Source organism: Patiria miniata, unplaced genomic scaffold (assembly GCF_015706575.1).
Source record: "Patiria miniata isolate m_02_andy unplaced genomic scaffold, ASM1570657v1 HiC_scaffold_20, whole genome shotgun sequence".
Taxonomy (NCBI): Eukaryota; Metazoa; Echinodermata; class Asteroidea; order Valvatida; family Asterinidae; genus Patiria; species Patiria miniata.
Window position 1 is genome coordinate 27,042,705 of NW_024037059.1, and position 24,238 is coordinate 27,066,942.

Below are 24,238 nucleotides of genomic sequence, written 5' to 3' on the forward strand. Positions count from 1 at the left end.
CGTGTTATGGTCACGTGACGTTCATAGCGACAAGTACACAACCTGCAAAAGACACAACGACCACCGTGCGAAAGCAGAATTTGTTGAATTTTAACACGAATTTTGGCTGGAAAAATGGCAGAAGAGGAGTCAGAAACAACAGGAAAGATTGGCAGCAAGCGCATATTTGTTAACCACGTTGATTGTTATCACGGCAAGAATATTGGGAAAGTAAGTGCCACCGTCACAAAAAGCTTTCCATTTTGACCGAAAGCTGAAGTTCAGGTTCAAGTTGCTGTTTGGAGTTCTTGGCAATGGCTGAATTAGCCCCATAAATGTGGCCAATTTACTGGATTTCCTCCTTTAATAAAGGCCACATTTCCACCATGTACAAAAACATGTCGAACTTTGTCAAATTTTCACATTTAGGCTTAGTTTGTAGTTTGCTTTTGCTTTAGTACTCACCCTCAGGCTAATCAGAATGAGTGCTGCCTTTTTCAGATGTCTATTTTTCGTGAATTTCCAGATTCATTTGCACCATTTGCGTATCAAAATTTCGACATGAAATTTCACAAAAATTAGACATCTGAAAAAGGCAGCACGAAACCTCCTCCTGATTCATGTGATTGACTGGACTCATACCAACGTCTACTCCTAGAACTATGAGGCTCCACGTAGTGGAGCCTCATAGGTTCAGAACCCCGCAAAATTGTTGTCAGCACAAAACACTAATTAAGTACAAAAACGTCCATCCCAACCAAGCTTTTTTCCACAGAACCGCTGCACAGTTTGCCCCTAAACTCCGTACAATACCTCATGACATACTCACGTTATGTGCACCCAACAAACATCGGTGGATTCTGTCTGTTTTCGGCAAAAATGATGAAAAATATGCCCTTTCCGCACTGAGACATCTTAACACTTGAAACGAGCACGCGCGCAGAATGATCGCAGTCATTTTCAAGTTCGATCGCAAATTTACATCTTACTTTTGAACACTATTTTAGTTTTTGTACTTAATTATTTTCTTTAATTTAAATTAAAAAATAATAAAATATAACAAAAACAGGTAAAATTGAAATCATCATTAAAGAATATTCTTGTCTTTTTCACTTTAATATCAAATTTTTTTTATAACTAAGTAAAAACATGCAGTCATTACACTTTTGACCTCTTGTTGAACAGTTGCTCTTCTAGCCCGACTGCGTCTGGCCGTACAGTACTATCGCAAGCTCTGTAGTACGGCCAGATGCTGAATGCTTCCAAAAAGACTGAATTTTTTTGGCCACTGATGTAGCGATTTTGCTACATCTTTTGATCGAGATTATCTTTTCATCCAGGACAAAAATTTCCACAGTTAAGGTTCTTAGTCGTAGAGCAACTCGAAAAAACGTTCTTTGGTCTCAATATTTTCATCCATCTGGCCAAAAGACGACTTTCAGTCATCATCTTCCACAAATATCGTCCCGAAAATGCTCCCCCATGCGATTTCAAAATGGCGGCCGCGCTGTAACTCATGAATATGCATAAACAGTCTGTGACGTATGACCTCGTATTTTTGGACGTGCGTGCGGCGGCGCCGTACGTACATGTACGTACATGTACATTACTTGTAGACAACAGCCCAGTACGTGCATGCACACGTACGTCCGCGCTACAGAGGATGAGTATGCTTCTAAAGCAAAAATAAACTTCAAACTAAGCCTTAATGTAAAAATCAAAATTTGACAAAGTTCGACATGTTTTTGTACATGGTGGAAGTGTGGCCTTTATTTACGGAGGCAGTCCAGTAAATTGGCCACATGTATGGGGCTATGGCTGAATGTGGAGGGGGGAGGGGAGCTGGTCATCCCCCCACCCCAGCATGTGTGCCCTAGCTGGCCAACTCATTTCTACATTAGATGACTAATCCGAAGAAAATAATGTTGCATCCTGACGCCACTTTTTTCATCCGCACAGTCAGAGCCTCCGCTCAGACTGGAGCAAAACTTAAAAATACCACGTACATTCAACCACGCAGTAGCCCCACTTGTCGACCTTGGTTGCTGCACTGTAGTCCCACTAACTGGGGCGCTAGAACCATTTTTTTTTTACATTTCGGATGTTGGTCTGTCGTACTAGCGCCCCACTACAGAAGCATTCTCAATGTTTCATTTTCCACCACAAAAGTTCACCACAAGTTCACCACAAGTTCACCACAAAAGTTGCCAAAAATCACGAAAAATACCTTTGAAAGCACCTACTGGCTTCTCCACACCTGCGTCTGTTTCATGACAAGGCGCACTATGCATGTTGCAGGCGTACTCTTGTACCACGCCTTGTCATGAAACAGTCACTGGTGTATCCCCCGATCTGCATGCGGAGTTTGTTTATCGATGCAGGTCACGGTCATGTTCGCTGCGCTTCGCGTTCGTGTTTGTATGACCGTCCATAGACAATGCGTTGCAAAACGCAGCCACTAACATTTTTGAATGAATCGATGTGTTATGTCTGTGCTATAGCAGTTGAATTTCACGGATATGCTACCCAAAAAATAATCATGAGTATCATTGAAGCCCCATTTCTTTGTCTTTAACATGTGGAGAAGCCAGTAGGTGCTTTCAAAGGTATTGTTGTCAAGTATTTTGCGTGATTTTTGGCAACTTGTGTAGTGAACTTTGGAAATTGAAACATTGAGAAGAATGCTTCTGTAGTGGGACGCTAGTACGACTGACCAACATCCTAAATGTCAAAAAAAAGGAGTTCTAGTGCCCCAGTTAGCAGTGTTGTAGTTGAGTACTTTTTTCCGAGTACCAAGTTCTGCCGAGTACTTAAGTTGCCGAGTACGAGTACTTGTACCTCCCAGTACAAGAACAGGTCTCTGAGTACGAGTACTCGTACTTCCGAGTACGAGTACGAGTACCAACACTGTTCTTCCGAGTACGAGTACGAGTACTTGTATTTCCGAATACGGCCATACGGCAAATGCTTCATTGTGCGTAATTGGCCCAGGCCCAGTCAGACCGATATACAGACCCACTCATGGCTAGCTGTTAAATGTGTTTGTCCGGACGAGCACAGAGGAAAATCAGGAAACATCCATTTCTCCACAAGCCAATCAACCACTCAAACTGAAAGTATCGATAAAATAAGGCCGTGGTATATAAAGTCAAGCTATACCATTTCCCCCCGAGTACTGCTATTCGACTGCGAGTACTTTGATGATCGAGTACAATTTCGACATGTCGAGTACGAGTACTTTGCTGCCCGTATACAAGTACCGTCATTTCGAGTAGGAGTACTTTGACATTCGAGCTCGAGTACAAGTACGAGTACTCCCAAAAAAGTACTCGAGTGGTACTCGAGTCCGAGTACTACAACACTGCCTGTTAGTAAGACTATAGCTGCGCCGTACGTTCGGCCACCCGTCTGGTTTTGTGACCTACTGAGGAGTTAAGTCCGAAACTAGCGCACTTTTTTTGGCATTTTTTTTACCACTGCATACGGTTGTTTTCTGTGATGTCTCATTTTTTACCCTCCTGGTAGATTAGGTAATCTTTCTTCAAACTTTTTGAGAAATTTAGACATCTTTCTGGAGTCCATATGCGCCAGTTTGGGACTAAACTACTCAGTAGGTTGGGAGACCAGACATGTGGCCTAACGTACAGTGGAGCAATACTGAGGCCACACAAGTGGGGCTCACCACGCAGGTGACAAAGCTTTTTCTGTAGCAGGACCTAGATGCTGGAACTCACTCCCTCTGTAATGGTGAGCGTAACAACAAAATGTTTGTTTATTTACTTCTTATCTGTATTTTTTCCTTTGTAGTACCTGTCCAACTGCATCGTCGGTGCGTCACTTGAAGAAATCGAAGAAGAGGAGGAAGATGATGCTTCAGTCAAGAGTGATGTTGTTGGCCCACCCAAGGAGGGCACGTACCACATCATTGGCTCACTCAAGAACCCCAACAAACCCAAACCTGCTTGGGTGCAAGAGATCATCAGTGTGAGTTTTTGTTAGTCCGATTGTCCAAAACAAACTTTTTTTGACTTGTTTGCACTGAAGTTAATCAAAGTTTCTAACCTACAAAATATGTTGTAAAGTCCTGTTTACTAACATTTTTTTATGTTGGGTACCCGATGCTACGTACGATTCGAACCAGCCAACAGATCCCGCAAGCTCAGTGGTCGAGTGGTAAGATGTCTGCACTAGAAAGCAGGAGGTTGTGGGTTCGAGTCCCCGAGTGATTTTTTCCAACTTCACTCGGGAGGTAACACACTGAGTACACAGTGTTTTATACGTCGGTGAAGGGCAAAACCTAATATTAAACATTTGTTTATGATCCATAAAAGGCAAATATACATTTAGTTTTGGTTGTTGACATGAGTGAGATTTTTTTTTTTAAATGTTTTGTGAACAAACTCCTGATTTGACTTGTCATCCAGTATAACTAGAAAATCTACAATCTAGTGAGAAAATTATTGGGGGAGAAATTTGCATTCTTCATCTGAAGCCTTTAAACATATGTCTTCAATCCCCCCCCCCCCTTGCCTCCCGCCTCCACTGCAGTTTCCAGAGAAAGAACAGATGTTGGAGCATCTTGCTGAATGTGACGTGGTAGTCTACGACATCAATGAGGATCCTAGTCAGATAGACGAAGCCTCCTGGGCCGTTTCAGGTAAAAGGTCTAATCAGTGTGTCGTTATCAAAATCACAAGATATTTCGATTCCTGGGCCCAATTTCATGGTGCTTGGTAACAGTCAGCAGAAAAATTGTGCTAAGTATGGAAGACAATTGTGCTAACCTCTTTGAAAGCATTGTTTCTCAGCGTTGATGTGCATGTGGTTGGGCACGCATGGAGATTTCTATTGTTTCAACCCTGAGGGTTGAGGCAAGCGTGCCTTTCAGTGTGCTCACGGGCTCCTTAACCCTAAAAAGGCCGGGGGGGGGCGGAATCCGGCCCCCCCCCCCCTCACCTTTTTCCGCGGTAGCTTTAAAAAAAAAATCGCGACCCGAGCTGTTGTGACTTTTTAGCCTCGAGCCTTGCGCATCTTTTGATACCAAAAATATAAAAATCGGACCACGGTCACAAAATTTCCTGGCGCTACGCGCCGTGAAAACTGAATTTTCCCATATATGTCGTGTACACAGAGCAGAATTACCATTCATACATATGAATAATTAATTAGCCATAATTCCTAAACCCTTTGACCTATAGTCATGAAATTTCTTGGGTGTGTTAATTATGAGTTGCTCTATGCATGTACCGAGTTTCAAAATTTTTCATCACTCGTTGGCCGAGATCTTAGGGGGGCAGAGTCCGCCACCCCCCCCCCCCACCCCTAGGCTGAGAGATGGTCAAAATAACCTGGCCCTTTTAGGGTTAAAACAGATGAAGACAATCTTGTGCTTCGAAACACCATGACATTGGGCCCTTAATTATCACAGTCAGCCAGTTTGGTTAAAGCCAGTTCATTATTTCATTGGTTTCGATCCAACTCGGACCCAAACCAACTCGGACCCAAGCCAACTCGGACCCATGCCAACTCGGACCCACTACCAACTCGGACCCATGCCAACTCGGACCCACTACCAACTCGGACCCACGACCAACTCGGACCCACTACCAACTCGGACCCACAACCAACTCGGACCCACTACCAACTCGGACCCATGCATGACCAACTCGGACCCATCGTTTTCAATCATTCGACATCGTTTTCAATCATTCATTTCATAAAGTTTGTCCACTTCTCATCTGTTATTAGTATTACAGTCATGACAGTGATGCTGTTTAGTATAAATGTTCATTGTAATTGTAAGGTAAATTATCTCATATCTGTATTGCAGCAGTATAACATTTTTGTCGTTGTAAAGCGCATTGAAATGCGCTTTAAAAGTGTAATTAATTATTTATTATTTTTAATTGTTTCCATTAAAACATATTACGCTGTAAAAGTTAAACCAATTATTTACTCTCAATAAAACATATTAATTGACATCGTTCACACCATCTTGCTAAATTTAACAGCATTTATTTCGTTTTTAATCCAAACTTCAACGTATTAAACGAGTATACAAATTAAGAACAGATCTTCATAGAAAAATAAAATTGGAAAGTATGGCATTAAAACATAAACACTTTCAAACATAACATTATTAACTCAATAAATATAAGTAAACATTATAAGTCAATAAATAAAATAAATAAGATATAAAAACGAAGTCTATTCTAATCTCTATTTAAAAAAACAAAACACATAAACACCATTGCATACACTGCAAGAAAAACGAAGGTTCCATATTAAACAAAAAAGTTAAATCAAAAAAGTATAAAAAGTTAATCGGATTCGTAAAAAAAACCCACAAAATTCAAAGCCAGCATGTGAATTGGTAGTGGGTCCGAGTTGGTCGTGGGTCCGAGTTAGTAGTGGGTCCGAGTTGGTCGTGGGTCCGAGTTGGTCGTGGGTCCGAGTTGGTCGTGGGTCCGAGTTGGCGTGGGTCCGAGTTGGCATGGGTCCGACTTGGCATGGGTCCGACTTGGTTTGGGTCCGAGTTGACCTGATACCATTTCATTTGCATATTCCAAAATCAACATTTCACAATTTTCTTTCTTTCAAAATTGTTCTTATATGTGCAGATCATAGCAGGTACCAACAAAACAAAGACGTGTTTCTTTTAGTGCAGGATTTCAAAACCTTTGGACGGCACCATGTTTATGCTCAAAACTTTTGTGAAGTGAAAGTTTTCATTTTTTTTCTTGATTACACGAATAATTGAAGAATGTGGATTCAGTTACCATGTCCCAAACACAACTTGCATATGCAACTGTTATGTTCATCCCGAAGTAAAATAGTCGTATGATGTTGTTCGCATGCACATTTGAAATATCAAACTGGCTTCCAACTGTGCATATGCAGGCATATCAATACCATTTTCACATTGGGATAAACTCAGCAGATATTAAAAGACATTCATAAATACCTAAGACAGTTAATGCATTCCTATTGGTCGAGAGCCCGTCACGTGGCCGGTCTTAAACGGATGATAAAGACATGGCTAGCTGGTCTTAAACACTTTTCCAGTGTCACAATAAAATGTGGACTCCTAAAAATCCAGTGCCTCTTATCGTTTCATTGCTTGAACGTTCACAATCCTCACGTAGGCATGCGCAACACTACCAGGGAGTCAGAATTTTATAGTTCTAAATTCAAAACGCAACGCGCCAGGTGCGTTCTGCGCGACATCGCGCAGAACATGATACGCGCGCGTCAATCTCCATAAAAGGGTTGTTTACATCTTACTCGCCAGCTGAACACTCCATTATTTTGCAAGAGGGATGTTTCAAAAAGCATAAAGTGAATTTGTTGAACAAAATCGGGATGTTTTGAACGAATTATATGATTTTTTTTTACCGAAAAGGTATTTATGAATGGGAATAAATATGTGCTCCGTCGGTATTTATCACTCTGTTTAAGACCACTTAGAGTCTGGGTGCTGATAATTATCAGCACCCAGACTCTAAGTGGTCTTAAACAGAGTGATAAAAACCTCCGGAGCACACATTTATTCCCTTATTCAAAGGAGTTTGGAATTGTTTGTACAGATTTGGTAGGTTTTTTTTTTCTCCCTTTTTTAAGCCCTGGTTATTTTGGATTGTCTATTTTCTAAATGTAAAGTATGTTTGTATTTTGACAGCATTGCATGCAGAGCTGGAGCGATTTGAGTCCCCCAAGATGTTTGTCCTGATCTCCAGCATCATGACGTGGGCCAAGAGCAAGCCAGTAGATCCAGTAAGTGAAGGTCAATCAATTGCATCCAGATCTTGCAATAAAGTATACATGAAAAACCTCTGACGGCCCCCAGATTGTGACCAATCAGAAGAGACCTTTTTGCTTGCTGATTACGTAATTGAAGATGACATGTTGTGTCCACATTGGGACCGATTTCACTATCTTTTGTCGTTTGCCACCTCATTTAAAACTTTTTGCCACAGATTGTCAAATATTTACGAGTAGTGTGGATCTCAGCCTTCAACGCATCTGTCAGCGCTGTGATTTAACTTGTTTGCAGCTTGTCACTGACTAAATATATAAAAACACTAATAAAAAAAATTCCAACATCAAGATCTCACGAAGTTAAAAACTTTTCAAAGACTGTCATGTTATGTGGTGCAGTAATGTTGTCTGACGTGTAGGTGTCTTCTGTAGAGTTTGGAATCTCCTCACACAGAATGGTAACTTGAATTGTTGTCTTTTTCGTTTTGTTTGTTTTTGCTAGGACGACACCGAGATCCCATTTACCGAGGAGGATTACAGACGGAGGAAGCCACACTCCAACTTCAAGGCCCACATCAGCGCTGAGAAGCTGGTCATCAAGTTGGGCAAGACGGTGAGTGCCAAACTCATTTGTTTGTTTGTTTGTTTGTTTATTTAGGGTTTTTTTTTTCTTGCAACAGTGATTGAGGGCCAGATGATGAGTGCCCTTGATGTAAAATATCTGGTTCCCTCATCAATTGTCATAAGGGCAATTCCACGGTTACTTACGTTACATTTTTGATGTACTTTTGAGTTTCCTTGGGCTGTAATTACCTTACTGAAAAGGTTTATTAACTGTTATCTCCGTGGTAGATAGAGTAGACCTAGACCTACCTAAGCACCAAAGATGACATCCAGAAAAATGTGTTATGTATGATGAACAAGACGCACAAAATGGGTTACTCACGTTATGAAAATGTAACGTGAGTAACCGATTTTGTGCGTCTTGTTTTATCATACATAACACATTTTTCTGGATGTCATCTTTGGTGCTTAGGTAGGTCTAGGTCTACTGTATCTACAATGGGGATAACAGTTATTAAACCTTTTCAGTAAGGTAATTACAGCCCAAGGAAACTCAAAAGTACATCAAAAATGTAACGTGAGTAACCGTGGAATTGCCCATAAGTTGAATTTGCGTCATATCAAACAATGCAACAGAGCTTGAATCATTTTGTGGTGATACCATTAGACATATGGACCACTTCTGGAGCACATATAACACCACACCCACAGATTCTGTATTTTGATTGGCCGATTGCCTATACATGGTATAGGCAATGTTTACCATCTTGCCTTGCATGGTCAAAAAGACTATACAATGGCCAAAAAGACCATACAATGGCTGAAAAAGTACTGTACGCATGGCAACCAATGTAGCAGCCGGATGTCTGTATGCACATGCATATGGGTGTGGGCATTGCGCGTATTGTTCACATGGACAGAAGAGTTGGGTTCTAACATTTCATGAGGGGGTAGTTTGGAAAAAAGTGAGTGAATTTTCTAATTATTTCACATTGTAAAAACAGTAATAGAAGTACTATTTTTTGTCGGAGTTTTTTGTTGTTGAATTAATCAGTAATCTCTTAAAATCAAGCAGAAACTGTGGATGACACATTATAAAACAAATATTGACTGCTTTATCTCGTGGTGAAGTAAAACTAGCCTCCCTCGGTGATCCGTGGAGCATTCCATTTCCTCAGCTTCACCTCAAGGAAAACAGAATGCTCCATGGATCACCTTGGGAGACTAGTTTTTTTACACCACAAGTTAAAGGGAATATACAACATTTGCCAATATCGAAAAATAAAACTACCAAGTTTTTATGAAATACCTTAATAGGATGTTGGTAAATAACAGTCTAAAGCATCCTGTAAACTAATGGCACCTGGTGTGAAGTCATTTTCAAGAAAATGGTATTTTTGTAAAAATTTCCAGCGGTGGTCGGCTGACCACCGTTGGAAAAACCTAACTATTTTTCAACTACTGCTCCAAATTCACTATTAATTCAGTCCAAATTTTGTTCGCTATTGGTTACATGTTCATGAACGGGTGCAGGCCAGCTAGACTGGTACCCTTACCTTACAATTTTGCGGAATCTGTAAATTGATCCATTTTATATTTAGTGGAGTCAGGAAACCAGACTACTAAAACAGTTTTGTTTTTCTTGGTTTTTCCAGCATTTTCGAACACAAAACTTCAAACATGTCAGTGTAACAATATTTGATCTATTATACTAACCCCTCAAATAGTTCATTTCTGAAAATTACAGCAAAAGCCAATGATGTATATTCCCTTTAAATCATTCATTAGCTAGTTGTATCCTCTGTTTGCCTAATTTGCATGTTGGTGGTAAAGGCATAAAATAGTGGACTTTTTATTAAACAAATACAGATGTTGTTGTCGTCAACTTCATTTTATAAAAACTTTGCATTCAGAAAAGTGAACAGTGTAGCATCTGGAATACTTGCTTTCCATGCTGAATTTTTCAATTTCCTTCTCTTCCAGAACAAAGCTAAGTTTGTGACCTACGTCATCGCCTCTGGGCTTACCTATGGCGGAGGGGAGAATATATTCCACTATTTGTACAAGGTGAGTCAAACATACATTAGTCAATGTGTTGTTTTTTTATTGTGGATGTTGTGTAATCCAGTGGTCGGATGTAACTTCAAGTTGTTACAAATTTCAAATCTGACTTATATATTAAAGACACTCAGCGTTTGTCGTAAGTAATCCACACAAAAATTGTGTTGCTGATGAAACAAGTTTTACATCTCAATCATAATGAAGTTGATTCTACTTTTTAAAGTAATTGCTTTTTAACCTGGAGCAAATGAAATAAAGACTGTTGGGGTCATACAGTAAATTAAATTCTTTTTTTTTTTTGGCTCTTTGTGCTGCAAAAATAGAATGAGAATCAAATTATTGTTTTATGTAATTTATTAGTTGCAGACCAACTTTTAGTTCTAATTAAACTAATTCTTAGCCCAAAAATACAAATGTTATTTTTTTTTTTTCTTTGTAGGCGGCTTGGCACGGTGAAATTGAAGCCCTTCAGTGCTTTGGCAATGGCATGAACATCCTGCCCACTATCCATGTCAAAGATCTGGCTGGGTGAGTGCAGATTTCACATCACTTTTTAATTGATTTGAATGAATCGTTTCAAGAACTCATTTAAAAAAAAACCTAATACAACAACATTTCCCCTGACAGAATGTTGGCTCCCTAACTTAAGAATAGCTCGTTGCAGTTTTTTCTCTCATCCTTTGAAAATTCACTCCTTTAAAGATACATAGGTTCATTTGCTTTCCGTGCATATTTTTCCTTTGAAGCTACAAATGCTCAAAATCTTAAGTACAGTGCATAAGAAGTTTAAGCTCAGTGGACATGTGTTATACATTTTGAGAAACACAAATATATGCATAATTGTTTTGGTTCTCTTAGCTGGATTCCAGTGCTTATTTATGTTTTAAAAAAAGTGTGCCTGCGTGCACAGATTTTAAAACCACCATATTCCCATAATAATTGTTTCCTTCCAAATGATACCATTGGGGCGAATAATTCGACAGGGTACTTGGTACCATCACCATCTTCCCTTATGATCAAGGTTTTTCTAATTAAAGGGAATGTACATCATTGGCAATTGTTGTAATTTTCAGAAATGAACTATTTGAGGGGTTAGTATAATAGATCAAATATTGTTACACTGACATTATTGAAGTTTTGTGTTCGAAAATGCTGGAAAAACTAAGAAAAACAAAAACGTTCGAGGAGTCTGGTTTCCTGACGCCACTAAAGATGAAATGGATCAATTTATAGATGCCAGAAAATTGTAAGGTAATGGAACCACTCTAGCTGGCCTGCACCCGTTCATGAACATGTAACCAATAGCAAACAAAATTTGGACTGAACAAAAATGGTAAATTGGAGCAGTAGTTGAGAAATAGTCAGGTTTTTCCTACGGTGGTCGGCCGACCACCGTTGGAAATTTATACAAAATACCAATTTTCTTGAAAATGACTTCACACCTGGTGCCATAATTTTACAGGATGCTTTAAACTGTCATTTACCAACATCCTAGTAAGGTTTTCGTACAAAAAAGGGTAGTTTTGTCTTCCGACGTTTGCAAATGTTGTATATTCCCTTTAAATCAGTAGGTAACTACCAGTGTTCCCACATGCCTTTAAAAAGAAATGGCAGGACAAGAAACAAACATTTTAACTTGAGTTAGAGGTGGTCTTTATTATACTTAGCGTTCGTGGTAAGGAGTCTAAGAATGATTGGGTCTTTTTATCTTTATTTTCTCCGTTTAGTGTCATCCAAAACATTGCCGATGCAAGACCTAAGACCAGATACTTACTGGCTGTAGACGATTCTCAGAACTCACTGGAGGAGATTGTAAAGGTAATGTAATCATTATTTCAAGTTGTTTTGAGACGCCCCAAATATAATAGAAAGTGACTGAATTGCAACGGCTGTATTAATGTAAAAAATAAATAATTGTTGACATGCGGAGAACTTAATAGAATGTTCTTGTTTTAAAGGCCTAATTGCCACTAAAACAGTAAATCCTCTGTCTTTTATGGACTGTAGATGGACGAGCATTTGTGTCAATCACAGGCATGTCAACCTGTCTCAAATCACTGTTTTTTCCTCATGATCAGTCCAGATTAAGCTTAAAGTTGCACACCCCGTGCTCTTCGAAAATGGATTTTTTTTTTCTCTCAACAAATTTTCAACTTGTGTGTTGTGTTTTAATAACGAAAGAATTACTTTATTCCGATTTTTGGCATCTGCAACCCTCTGAAAAACGGCTTTTATTTTGTGCGCAAGTAGACTTGCCATGCGAGAACCAAATTATTGCCTGGCAGCTAATAATGTGAATTTTGTGAAGAAACAACTTAACTAATCGGCCGTGGAGTTTTTCATTCAATGTCTCATTCAAAAGTGAATAACTGTTATTTATTGTTAAGAAAATAGCAATTGAAAAAATAAATCTATTTTTTGAGGTAAAACTCAGATATGCATGGAAAAGGCATATTTAAGTTATTTTAGAAGTTTCTTTCATAGACCCATTATTAATGGTAATTCAAAGTAAGAACTGGTTGAAATTGATCATTAATTGACAATCTGGTTTTGTTTCTGTGTACCCAGTGCATAAGCACCAATCTCGGTAACGGCAAAGTCAAACACATCACCAAGGAGGATGCACTGCTCAGCAAGGGGCTTTCGGTGAGTTTGTCAATGGATTCCTACTTATCTTCAGGAACATGTTGAGGATGAATTTTAATTCAGGCCATATATGTGTATCATGAGTGACACATTCTTTCAGAGTGAACTAAATATTGTTTGAGTGCCTTCGCTTGGTTGTTCACACACTACAATTCCAGATTCAAAACATTTACAGCATGGAATGATATCAAATTGTAACAATTTATCTTGTTATTTTTCTAACTCTGATTGGCAATTATATGGAAATATGTCTTGCACCTGTCATAATTTCACTTTGTTTCATGCTTTTCACCTTTATTCAAAATTTGGCTTGGAAAAAGCAATGTTTTTTTTCCTCCATTTCATTATATATGGTTTGCAGTGAGGTTTTGATGACAGTCTGGGAGGGGTGTGCATTTTCTTTACTCAAATTTACATAAAATTCAGTATTGTATTGCCCCCTTTCAAGAATTTATTCCCCTCTTGCTTTATCACACTATCCAAAATCTCAGTGTTCAACCTGGGTTGACCAAACCCTGAGATTTGGCTACCCTTTTCACACAGGCAGGAATCTAACTTGGGTTGTACACTGGTCCAGCACTGTACAAGATGTAAACGTCAACTGTGGTCCAGACTAATAAGGTTGTGAGGCTCTAACCATGCAAAAAAATTCAATTACTGCTGTATGAATTGGTAATAGTGTGAACAATATGCCATAGCTGCCTGGTGTTCGATCCAACCTGGTTCAGCTAACAGTAGATCTGTGTTAATTTCAACACGGGTAGGTGAGACGATAGTGTAAAAAGACCTCTAGGATTTTATTCATGCAGTACACATGTACGTTTTTTTTTGTTGATTTCTAGCAACAAGACTTTGACATGCTGCTGACCAATCTTCGGATGGACGGCGTGTACACCAAGGAGAACATGAACATCCGCTGGGTGTCAGAGAGAGGCATCATTGAGAACATTCCTCAGATCATCCAAGAGTTTAAGGCTACGAGGGGTCTTCTGGTAAGTCCTGAACAGACTTTCATGCATCAATGTGGGTTTATTAGTGTTCACTCTAACTGTAGACTGATTCAGCGACATCCGTTTTCTGAGGTGGTACCAGGCTGGCGTGAGTCAAGTTCAGGTAATACGCACGCACTCTGGGCTCCTTTGACCGAAACGGTTAGCAACATGTGCGTGCGAATCGTCTTTAAGAATGCGTGCGGCATGCGTGCGGACGTTGTTCCACCTCAAGATCGGCTTCTAATTTTTTTATTTTTTTTATTTTTTTGGACAACCTTTTTTTTTGCATGGCAACCTTTTTGTATGAATTTGCTCAAGCCAGTAGCTTATTTGCGCGAGTCTTATGTGCCAGTCTAATTTTTAATTTGTTTAACCCTTACTCTCTGAGGGTAGTTTACTGCATGTCAGTTGGTTATGCCAATGCCCTCCAGCTGCAGTTTATTGGAGGATACTTTGTTGTAGCAGTGAAGGCTCCAATTGGCAGGAGTTGGAGGCCCTGGAGGGTACCTGATACTGACCAGCTGGGGGCACTTGATTGTTATCAGAGGACTCTCATTGTTCTCTGTGGCATGTATTGGAGTGCCTGTCCAGTTACCCTTGAAATGACATGGCAGATATTGGAGGGCCATGCAAAAAACATAGGAGATTTTCTTGAGGCACATATTGGCATGCGTTGGAGGGTCTAGTAGGGTAAGGGTTAATGTATAGCTCTGAGTGTACAAGAATTACCGACTCAGGTACTGTGAAAATCCAGCTGCTGACCATACATTGTGTCCTTGGGCAAGCCACTTCACCCCCACTTGCCTCTCTCCACCCAGGAGTATAAATGGGCACCGGCATTAGCTGGGGAGTAACCTGCAATGGACTGGCATTCAATCCAGGGGAAATATAAATATTCTCAGTCGTTTCATGCTACTGAAACCGGAGATAAACACCAGCCTGATGGGCCACATTGGCTTGGGACATACTTTACATACTTTTTTAGTACTGTTTATAAACGAACTGGGATTTTGTATACTTTGTTGAGTTATTTTTGTTAATTTTGGAACAACCAATAACTACAGCGAAATATCTTGCTGTCACAAAGCACTATCTCAGGGTAGCTGCCTCCTCAGTGAGATATTTTCCCACAAGCAGTTTTCTTAATTGTCGTTTGGTGATATTTTTTCGTTTTCCAGCCGATGCGAGGTTGTGTCCTGGGCCCCCCTGCCGTGGGCAAAACCTGTGTGGTGGCTGCACTGTGCAAGCATTATAAACTGCACCACATCAAGATTAAAGACGTCATCGATGAAGCTATTGAAGTTCTGGTAAGTGTCAACTGGGAGCAGATACCTCAATCATCAGAGTGGCCTGCTTAAGTGCCCCGAAACATTTTGAATTCTAGATGCTCTGTGGTGCAATCTGAGGCATTTCCTGGCCACTTTCCCTGACTTTTTAAGCAAAACTTTATCAGTTTTATTTTTTTTTCTTCTGAGTGGAACTTGTCACCGAGTGTTGTTTTGTCACCCAGTGTACGTGCCTGATCATGTGCAATACTTGCTTGAAGTCCGAAAATTAGATCAAATTTAAATATGTAAAAAAAAATCACAGGTAAAGTGTAATTGTTGACTATTTAAAACATGGCTGCTCATAGAAACAACTTGCTGGGAAGTTAAATTGGCCCTTCCTCACCATCCTCTGTGAACTGGGTTTGAATCCCACCTAGGCTTACATGTGGATGGGGATTTGAGTCCCTGGCCTTTTTAAGAAACAACATTCTAAGATTCACTCCTCTAAGACTTATTTTAACAACAGGAGAAGAGTGCAGCCAGAGCCGACGCTGATGAGAACGAAGATGATGACGGCAAGGCACAAGAGGACCAGGAGTTACTGGAAGCCATCATGGAGAGCAAGGAATCCAATAACGGTAAGCTTTTTTGGAGCCGTGCATGCATGAACAAAGAGGGTGCTATAGGCTAACTCAGGATTGTCAAAACCTCTAAGGAAACCTCTAGTTACGCCCTGTCTATTTTCACATTCTCCCCTCAGCATCTCATCCAAACCAGGTCTGAACACAGACTCAAAATGGCAGACTGTTGTAGTCAGCCATTTAAAGTCTAATACCGGCCAATGCATGGATTGTCAGGTTGGCCTTTAATGAAGGGGTCAACCTAATTTAAATATCAACTTGGATACATACTCGTGCGTATTGCCTATGGGCTCCGTGCGCCGACTAAAGAGGGCGCCCTTTTACCTAGCAACAACGTCCGTTGGGTGGGACATTTCGCTGGTTGACGCGCACTCTTCCTTGTGTGTGACGCACGTACACCAGGGGATTTGTACTATGTACACGCAGTGGCCGCGCTTCGCGGCAAATGAATTGCAGTCAGGCAAGATGGCGTCGGTCGGTCACCCCCAACTGTACTTCCTTTGCCGGTGAGGGGGTACTTGTGAACGGAGTGGATATCTCCATTCTGCGTGTGCTTGTTAGCTCAACCAATAAGATCTACAGGTACGAAAAGTTGTCACACTGTGCACAGCAACCCATAAGATCTCAGAAGCACGAGGCTGTTCCCTGTCCTCATATACACATGTGTCTTGAGGTCATTTGTCCGGTCTAATTTAGTGTTGTATTCGAGTCCATCACAAGGCCCTGCAAGTCCTCACAAGTCCATCACAAGTAGTCCAATTCCAATTTAAATCACAAGCTATTCAAATGAGCTTTGACAAAGGCATTCCATTGTTATTGTTCATCCCTTGTTACTTGTGACTGGACTTGTGAATGGACTTTTGATTTACTTGTTACTGTACTTGTGATGGACTCGAAAGCACTGGTCTAATTCAAACCTTGCTTGAAAACAAGGACTAGTCCAGTATTTCCAGTGAATGTTTTCACACCAAGCAAAACGGCTGAATCTGCTCATGCGCTTGAATTTTTTTTTGTATGGAAATATTACCCCTTTCAGGTTACCCTTTTTAAGTATTTCAATTATAGAAACTCAGAAGGCAAACTTATGGTTAAACTGTAAACATTTTCAACCGTTTACTCTATTTGCCCAAACAGAGAGGCAATTTCCACAGTCAAATTTGATACTGTAGACTTGTGAATTAGTCAAAAGAAATTGACGATTTTAACAAATTGCTAGTGTAAATTTATTTTGGATGTTTTTGTGTCGAATTTCAACCCTCTGGAGACGATCTGAATGAAGCGATGTATGATATGTACACAATTTTGTAGCAGAGTTTGACTTAATAGCAAGATTTATATCATTCTGGGGTTTTTTCTTGTGACTATTTCTTAGGTCGCATCGAGGACCAGTACATCCTTCGCTTTTACCGTGACAAGCTTCATTCCATGCCGTGCCAGAACCAAGGCTTTATACTTGACGGCTTCCCTAAGACTATGGAGCAGGCTAAGGAACTCTTTGCTGGTAAGGATCTAGGGGAGGGGAAGGGGTGAGGAAGGGGTAGGAGGGAGGAAGGGGTAGGGGGATTATGTCAGGAAGGGGAAAAGGGAGGGGTGGGGACTGGGAAGTGACTGATCGATTCAGCATACCTCATGGAGTTTGTTGGGGGGTTTCACCAGTTAGAATAATAAAAAGTTAATCAACTAAAAATCTAGCATTACTACCCCTGCTGATTGAACCATGAATCATTTTGAAATGTTCCCTCCTAACACCCTCCAAGTGTGCTGAGGATTATTTTATTTCTTCGTGCTGTTACTGGATACATTTGTGTAACTGGTGAGCAAGGGTGAAAACTTAATGTGGACAAAATGTGTTGGTGGTTAGCTACCAACAGCGCTTTACCTTTTCTTTACAATATTTCGTGCAAGCGATAATTCACTAAGGGGCAATGGCACCTTATTTCTTGGTAGGAAAAAAAACAATTTCAGCGAAGCATCTTTTATCAATCATAATCAGCCACTTGATCCCCAATGGGAGTCCAGCCCCATTTTTTTACCACTTGACGCTGGGAATAGTTTTGGCCGAAAAACATCATTTTTGAAAAAGAGAAGATATATCAGCCAAATTTTAAAAGTAAGTCAAACACAACTAACACTAACTCATGAGAGTCCTTTGCAATTTTTGTACAATACTTCTCACCGTACCTTCATATTTTGCAACACTCTGAGGCCCCGCCACGGAGCGATTTTTGCTAGGATGACAGGCTGTGTACAGCAGCCAAGTTCAAGTTCAACACACGGTGTGTACAAAAATAATGAGAACCACTGACGTGCACACACATCCACCGCCGGAGACTCTGGGAAAGCTTGATCATATAACCCATCACCTGGCCATGCGAATATACATTGCCAGATCGTGTTTACATGTCCTCGTGCGTTTACTGGTTATTAGAAACTTACACAACATTTGTTTGTGCTCAATGAAATTCAACGTTCACTTTTACAAAGGAAGAATGAAACTATTGATCTTTTCATCTTTGTTTTTCAACAGCTGAGGATGAAGAGGAGCAAGATGAGAACAGCAAGGTGCCCATCTATGACAAGACCACCATGCCGGAGCTAGTGGCCTCCTTGGAAGCACCGGACGACTTCTTGAAGAAGCGAGTCATGAACCTCCCTGAGAATACGGTGGCTGGTACCCACAACAACGAGGAAGGCTTGATCCGACGGCTGACGGAGTACCGGGCAGTCAATGAGGAGGACACCACCGTGCTTAACTACTTTGACGAACTGGAGATCCACCCTGAACATATTGGTGAGTAACTGCTTAGTAATTGGTGGAATAAGGATTTACATTTGTATTTGCACTTTGCTAAGAAATTATATGTAATATGTTTAGGGCCCAATTTCGCAAACAGACAACGTTGCTTATCCAAAATCAGTGGATAATCAGTCATATGCATGGTATGCCATTTTGGCTGGTAACCTGTCTTTGCTGAGGAAGAATTGTCTGTACTTCGCAAATTTCTGTGCTTGGCAGCCCTGTGCAATAGGCCCTGGCCATGTTTCACGTACAAGTTAAATATGCACGGATTGGTTACCAGTGCGCTAGTCTACTACGCATGCACTTTACGAAGCAATTGTATAACTAGCGCACGGGGGTAGTGCGCACGCGCGAACATCGCCCTAGCTAGCAGCATGCAGCAGCTACATGAAAAGATGGGGCACAACAACATTTTGCCGAGAAGAAACATATGCATAACTTCATGAAATTTTTGTGAATGTATATGAGGTATAGTAAAAGAAATGAAACATGGTTTAGAGTTTGGGATTTTCGCCTCGGGAACTAGTTTTCAACTTCCAATACCTCAGGGAGCTAATATCGACTATCAAACCTCAAACCATGTTTTATTTGTATACCGTAATTCATTTAATTTTGATCAAATGCTGGTATGTCAATGATGGTTGGACTAGTCTAACTGACTATTTGTGACCAGCCTAATGGGGATGGTTGCATCGCTGGTTACCAATGGCCGTGTGCATCATAACACACAGCAGGGAACCAGGACCAAGAAGTTTGGGTGACGTTTGGACCAGTGTTTGGCTAGTGAAATTTGCATGTTACTATCAATTGGCAGGTGTAAGTAACATCATGAATAAACTGGTACTTGACCAATGGTCCTTGATTGAACTTGTTCATGTCTCCTCCCTGAATCCAGACATGACCAAGGAGGTGGACCCCAACAACGCCACCATCGTGGAGCAGGTCGTCAAGATCATGGGGGAGCCCCGCAACTACGGCCCCACCTCGGATGAAGTCGAGGAGATGGAGCGCACCGAGACGGAGAAACGACTCAAGAAGGAGCAGGAGGAGAAAGAGGAACGAGAGAGGCAGGAGGCAGAGGAGTCAGCGCTCAGAGATCAGAGAGAGAAGGAATGGGTGAGTGCAGCCAAGCCACTGCGGCGACAGTGAAGGGTACCAATCAAATCCAGCCTAGACAATATCGGCTTTCAGGCCAATGAAATTCTGAACATACTTTAGCTTTACGCATGCTTTAATCATGCCAGTGCAAGTGTGTGAGAAGAGCTACAGCCGAACCACCGAACAGAACTAAAATTTGTCGAACATAGCACTCCGAACCGAACTGAATTGTTCAGTTTGGATATTGAGAAACGCAATTTTTAGTGTCGCGTATTTTTAACAGTGCAATCAAAATAATCTAAACTTGCACCATAAAATTATCAAATTTTACTTCTACTTAAAACAGAAGGATATTTTAGGCAAACAGTACTGACTTGGTTTGCCAACGCTTCTTATGCTCTTAATCTCCATCAATGTGAAAGAAAAAAAATATGAAAGGGGTAAATTTTCTGATGGTTTTTGATGTCAAAATTGTTGAGATGTGTTTTTGGTAAGACAAAAATGGGCTATACGGACATGTTTTTTACATACGGAACTCAACTCTCTGAAACATTTTGCACTTCGAGCACGTAAAAAACATGATTTTGTTTTTTTTCGCGTGGTAAGGCAGCGGCAGTGTGGCATAACCAGGTTTATTCTGGCACGGGAATGATTCCTACAAATTAAGGTAAACTAAAGGTTTATTACGCACAAAGACGATTATCAGGTATCGTCACACAGCAACTCAATTTGATGTTCTAATCTGCTGCAAAATTCGAGCTGAACCAATGTTCAGATAAAAATTGCAAAACCGAAACGAACCGAACCTGAGGTATAGTCCCGCAAGAACTCAATTTGACGTTCTGATTTGCCGCCAAACTGGAACTGAACTAATGTTCGGATAAAAATTGCTGACCCGAATTGAACCCGAACCGAACCTGAGGGCTCACTTTCAGCACTATGCATGAGATATGCTCAGAATTTCTTGGATCCAAGTTTCGATAGCATTTACTGCTGAAGTAGCTCAGCTGCTATTGTAGTGGACTGGCTGCGTTTGGGGAACATAAATTAAATCCAGACAAGTGTGGGAAGGACAATACATGTGCACCCTGGTCCATGCAAAGTTTGAAACGAGTACACAAACTACTAGTTCGAATGTGCACAAACCAATCAGAGACTTTATCTGAGCATAGGTGAACAGACGCAACGGTGCTCCACTAGTACCCTTATTCTCTCTATCTTCTTCACAGTTGATGGGTTACTCATGCACAAAGCTCCAGTATTTAAGCTGTCGGGCTCTGTGACTAATTTGTTGATTATAAGTCCTTCAATTGCAACATTCTGTTCTTACTTCTTCTTTTTTTGCCCTCAGGCGGAGAGACTTGAGGAGGTCAAACGTCAGGAGACAGAGCAGCTAGAGAACCAGTCCATTCCACTGCGTAACTACCTGATGAAGCATGTCATGCCGTCCTTGACCCAGGGATTGATCGAGTGCTGTAAAGCCAGGCCAGATGATGCCATCGACTTCCTGGTAAGAAATCTCAATGTAAACCCTCTGCATTCGGCAGCAAACTGCGAGGTGTTTTTGTGTTATTTTAATTCAGTAAAATTGAATGCACAAGAGGTCAAGCCATGCGTATCTCTGTGGAACATCAGCACACTCACTCCATTGTTTGATTGTGCCCTAAAGTAAAGTCCAGTTTGCTTAATTTGTTTAACTACTCCAACATTTTCGGCCAAAAAAATAATATTTCACAAGTTCCTCCTTCCCCTTTAAAAAGAGTTGAACTATTGACCCTGAAATCCTAGCAAAAAAATTTAGTCCCTCTGTTGTTTGTCTAATAAAATCCTTACAGTGAGTTTAGCTGGCCAGCAGGGCATGAATAATCATTCATCCTGTCGACAAGACTTGTCAGCAAGCTCAAGTGACAGTTTTCTGACTATAACACCCCAAATTGATAGACAGCACTTAAATTGGTAGCATGGATTTGGACCCCTTTCCCTATTCAAAGGTGTACTGTAATTAACAGTACGACCGTGGAACCGTGGGTATTTAAAAAAGGACAGTGAGGCATAAAGATGGCACCTCCCCGTGACCGCATGAGGGCGCTGTTATTGTTGGCGTGAGGTGGGGGATCTTTTAGACTGAAATAGGTTATAAAATTGGGCGTTAACGTTCACCCGAGTTATGTTAAGTGCACTGTATACTCGTTGCTGCCCAAGAGCTAGTGAGAAAACATTTCACAAGGTTTAGTGGGTGGGACAACCTCCTGAAGATGTCTTGTAACTGAACCACTGACCTTGGGGTCAGCTGACTGGTTTGAATCCAATATAGCAGCAGTTACCTGTTCCCATCTTTCCTACAGATATTACAGCATATTTCATCAATGAAATTACATTTGGTTCTTTTTTGGCAGAAGGATTATTTTAAAACTCTTTCCTGGAAGTACTTCTGTCAATTCAGGATATTACTTTAAAAAAATGCTAAGTTGAATCCTTTATTGGTAGGGTAAAGAGTTTTAGCCTTATGCTTAAAGGGAATATACAACATTTGCAAACATCGAAAAATAAAACTACCAAGTTTTTACGAAATACCTTACTAGGATGTTGGTAAATGACAGTCTCAAGCATCTTGTAAAATTATGGCACCTGGTGTGAAGTCATTTTCAAGAAAATGGTATTTTTGTAAACATTTCCAACGGTGGTCGGCCGACCAGCGTTGGAAAAACTTAACTATTTTTCAACTACTGCTCCAAATTTACCATTTGTTCAGTCCAAATTTTGTTTGCTATTGGTTACATGTTCATGAACGGGTGCAGGCCAGCTAGACTGGTTCCCTTGCCTTACAATATTTTCCATCATCTATAAATTGATCCATTTTATCTTTTGTGGAGTCAGGGAACCAGACTACTTGAATTTTTTTGTTTTTCTTGGTTTTTCCAACCTTTTCGAACACAAAACTTAAAAAATGTCAGCGTAACAATATTTGATCTATTATACTAACCTCTCAAATAGTCCATTTCTGAAAATTACAGCAAAAGCCAATGATGTACATTCCCTTTAACTCTCTATGCCTGGTAATCCTTCCAGTCAAAGTCATCTGCTTCAGCGTTGTATCTCATAAATACCTGGAGCTAATACTGGTGATGGGTCAGGATTTCCCCTCTCTCTATTTTTGACGGTGGATTTATTTACCGACCGTGATTAATCTTTGTTTCAATTTCCTTTGTGCAGGCGGAGTATCTGTTCCGGAACAACCCACAGGTGGATTAGCTGCTGTTGTCCCCAGATGCGTCTATTTTGAAAGATTGAATCTGAACAGTGCAACGCATATAGGGAGGTCTATATGAACCCTAACCCCTTGAATGATTTACTAGGATCCTTCCTCACTCCTGCAAAATCCGACACCATATGGTAAACTCAACACCCAAACTGTTGGACTCTGATTATAGTGGTACGCCCGACCCCAGGTAAAGCATAATCAGTTTACTAGTGCAGTGCTCACTCCAACAGAATCCAACAAACATGCAGTTGGATTTTGAAGGGTTGGGAGGTGTGGCATTCACTGCCGAATCCTGCTCTCAAAGAAAGGTCACAAAATTAGGAAACAAAACCACGACAGAATATTTTGATATCCGAGGGTCACTTATCTTTCAAAACCTCTGAAAATGATATTTTGAATACTAAAGGATTTCTCTGATTGTTTGTCTTGATTTTTCCAGCAGTCAAACCGATAAAGGTGGTTACATAATCAAGCTACTTCCATGAAAGGCAACTTCAGGTTTTTGATAAGAGACATGCTGTGGTTGGTCTCAAAATTTTCAATTTTTCAGACAACTTTATTTTGACACAATTTTGCTTTATACATCCCATTTGTTTTCCGATGAAATGCATTTAATCCGATCTGAATGGAGGAAAATATTGTTCATCTTGTAAATATCTTGTACGTCTAAGCAGTTGTTTCTCTATAGTTTTGATTATTAATCCGTCCAAACCTCAATATGAGACCATTTCTGTGTATACTTCAATGAGGCCGTGAGAAAGCATCTGATTTTTCTGAGCTTTGTAAAAATTGTGATTGTAAATTTAAAAGGGTTAGCTGTTCTGGATTTGTTAACATCCGTTCATTATTTCACACATTAAATAATTTTTAACTTGAATGTCAATTCACCAATGTTCTAAAATTGTACATTTTTGTTAACACAAAAGCTGTAACTGTAAATTAAAGGTAGCAAGTGCCTTTTTGGTTGTTCACTGTTTAAATAAATAATAAAAGTTTGTCTTAAAAAAAGAGAGAAAACAATTCACGGGCAGAATTTTCATCCGTCCATTATATTTCAGTTACAGATGCGTTTATTTGAGAATAACTTGGTTTTCATATCTAGAAAAAGTATTCATCAGACCTTGTTTAAATTAAAAAAAATTGCTATTGTGATATCTGAAGGATATCTA

General features: G+C 40.3%; 1 protein-coding gene across 1 annotated transcript; it reads left to right on the forward strand.

The window, feature by feature from the left end:
• Positions 1–24,238, forward strand: LOC119728399 (adenylate kinase 7-like). The gene is made up of 17 exons (XM_038200622.1): positions 1–210; positions 3,787–3,963; positions 4,528–4,636; positions 7,658–7,752; positions 8,240–8,350; positions 10,285–10,368; positions 10,802–10,890; positions 12,090–12,180; positions 12,931–13,008; positions 13,851–14,000; positions 15,179–15,307; positions 15,795–15,906; positions 17,282–17,410; positions 18,437–18,700; positions 19,605–19,825; positions 21,159–21,317; positions 23,021–24,238. Exons 1-17 carry the CDS (start codon positions 115–117, stop codon positions 23,057–23,059), a joined length of 2,133 nt encoding a protein of 710 aa, XP_038056550.1. The 5' UTR covers positions 1–114; the 3' UTR covers positions 23,060–24,238.

Coding starts and splice junctions, on each gene's coding strand:
- LOC119728399 (XM_038200622.1), top strand. CDS start 115: ATGGCAGAAGAGGAGTCAGAAACAACAGGAAAGATTGGCAGCAAGCGC. Junction 211..3,786: donor ACGGCAAGAATATTGGGAAA/GTAAGTGCCACC, acceptor TTTCCTTTGTAG/TACCTGTCCAACTGCATCGT. Junction 15,308..15,794: donor ATGAAGCTATTGAAGTTCTG/GTAAGTGTCAAC, acceptor TTTTAACAACAG/GAGAAGAGTGCAGCCAGAGC.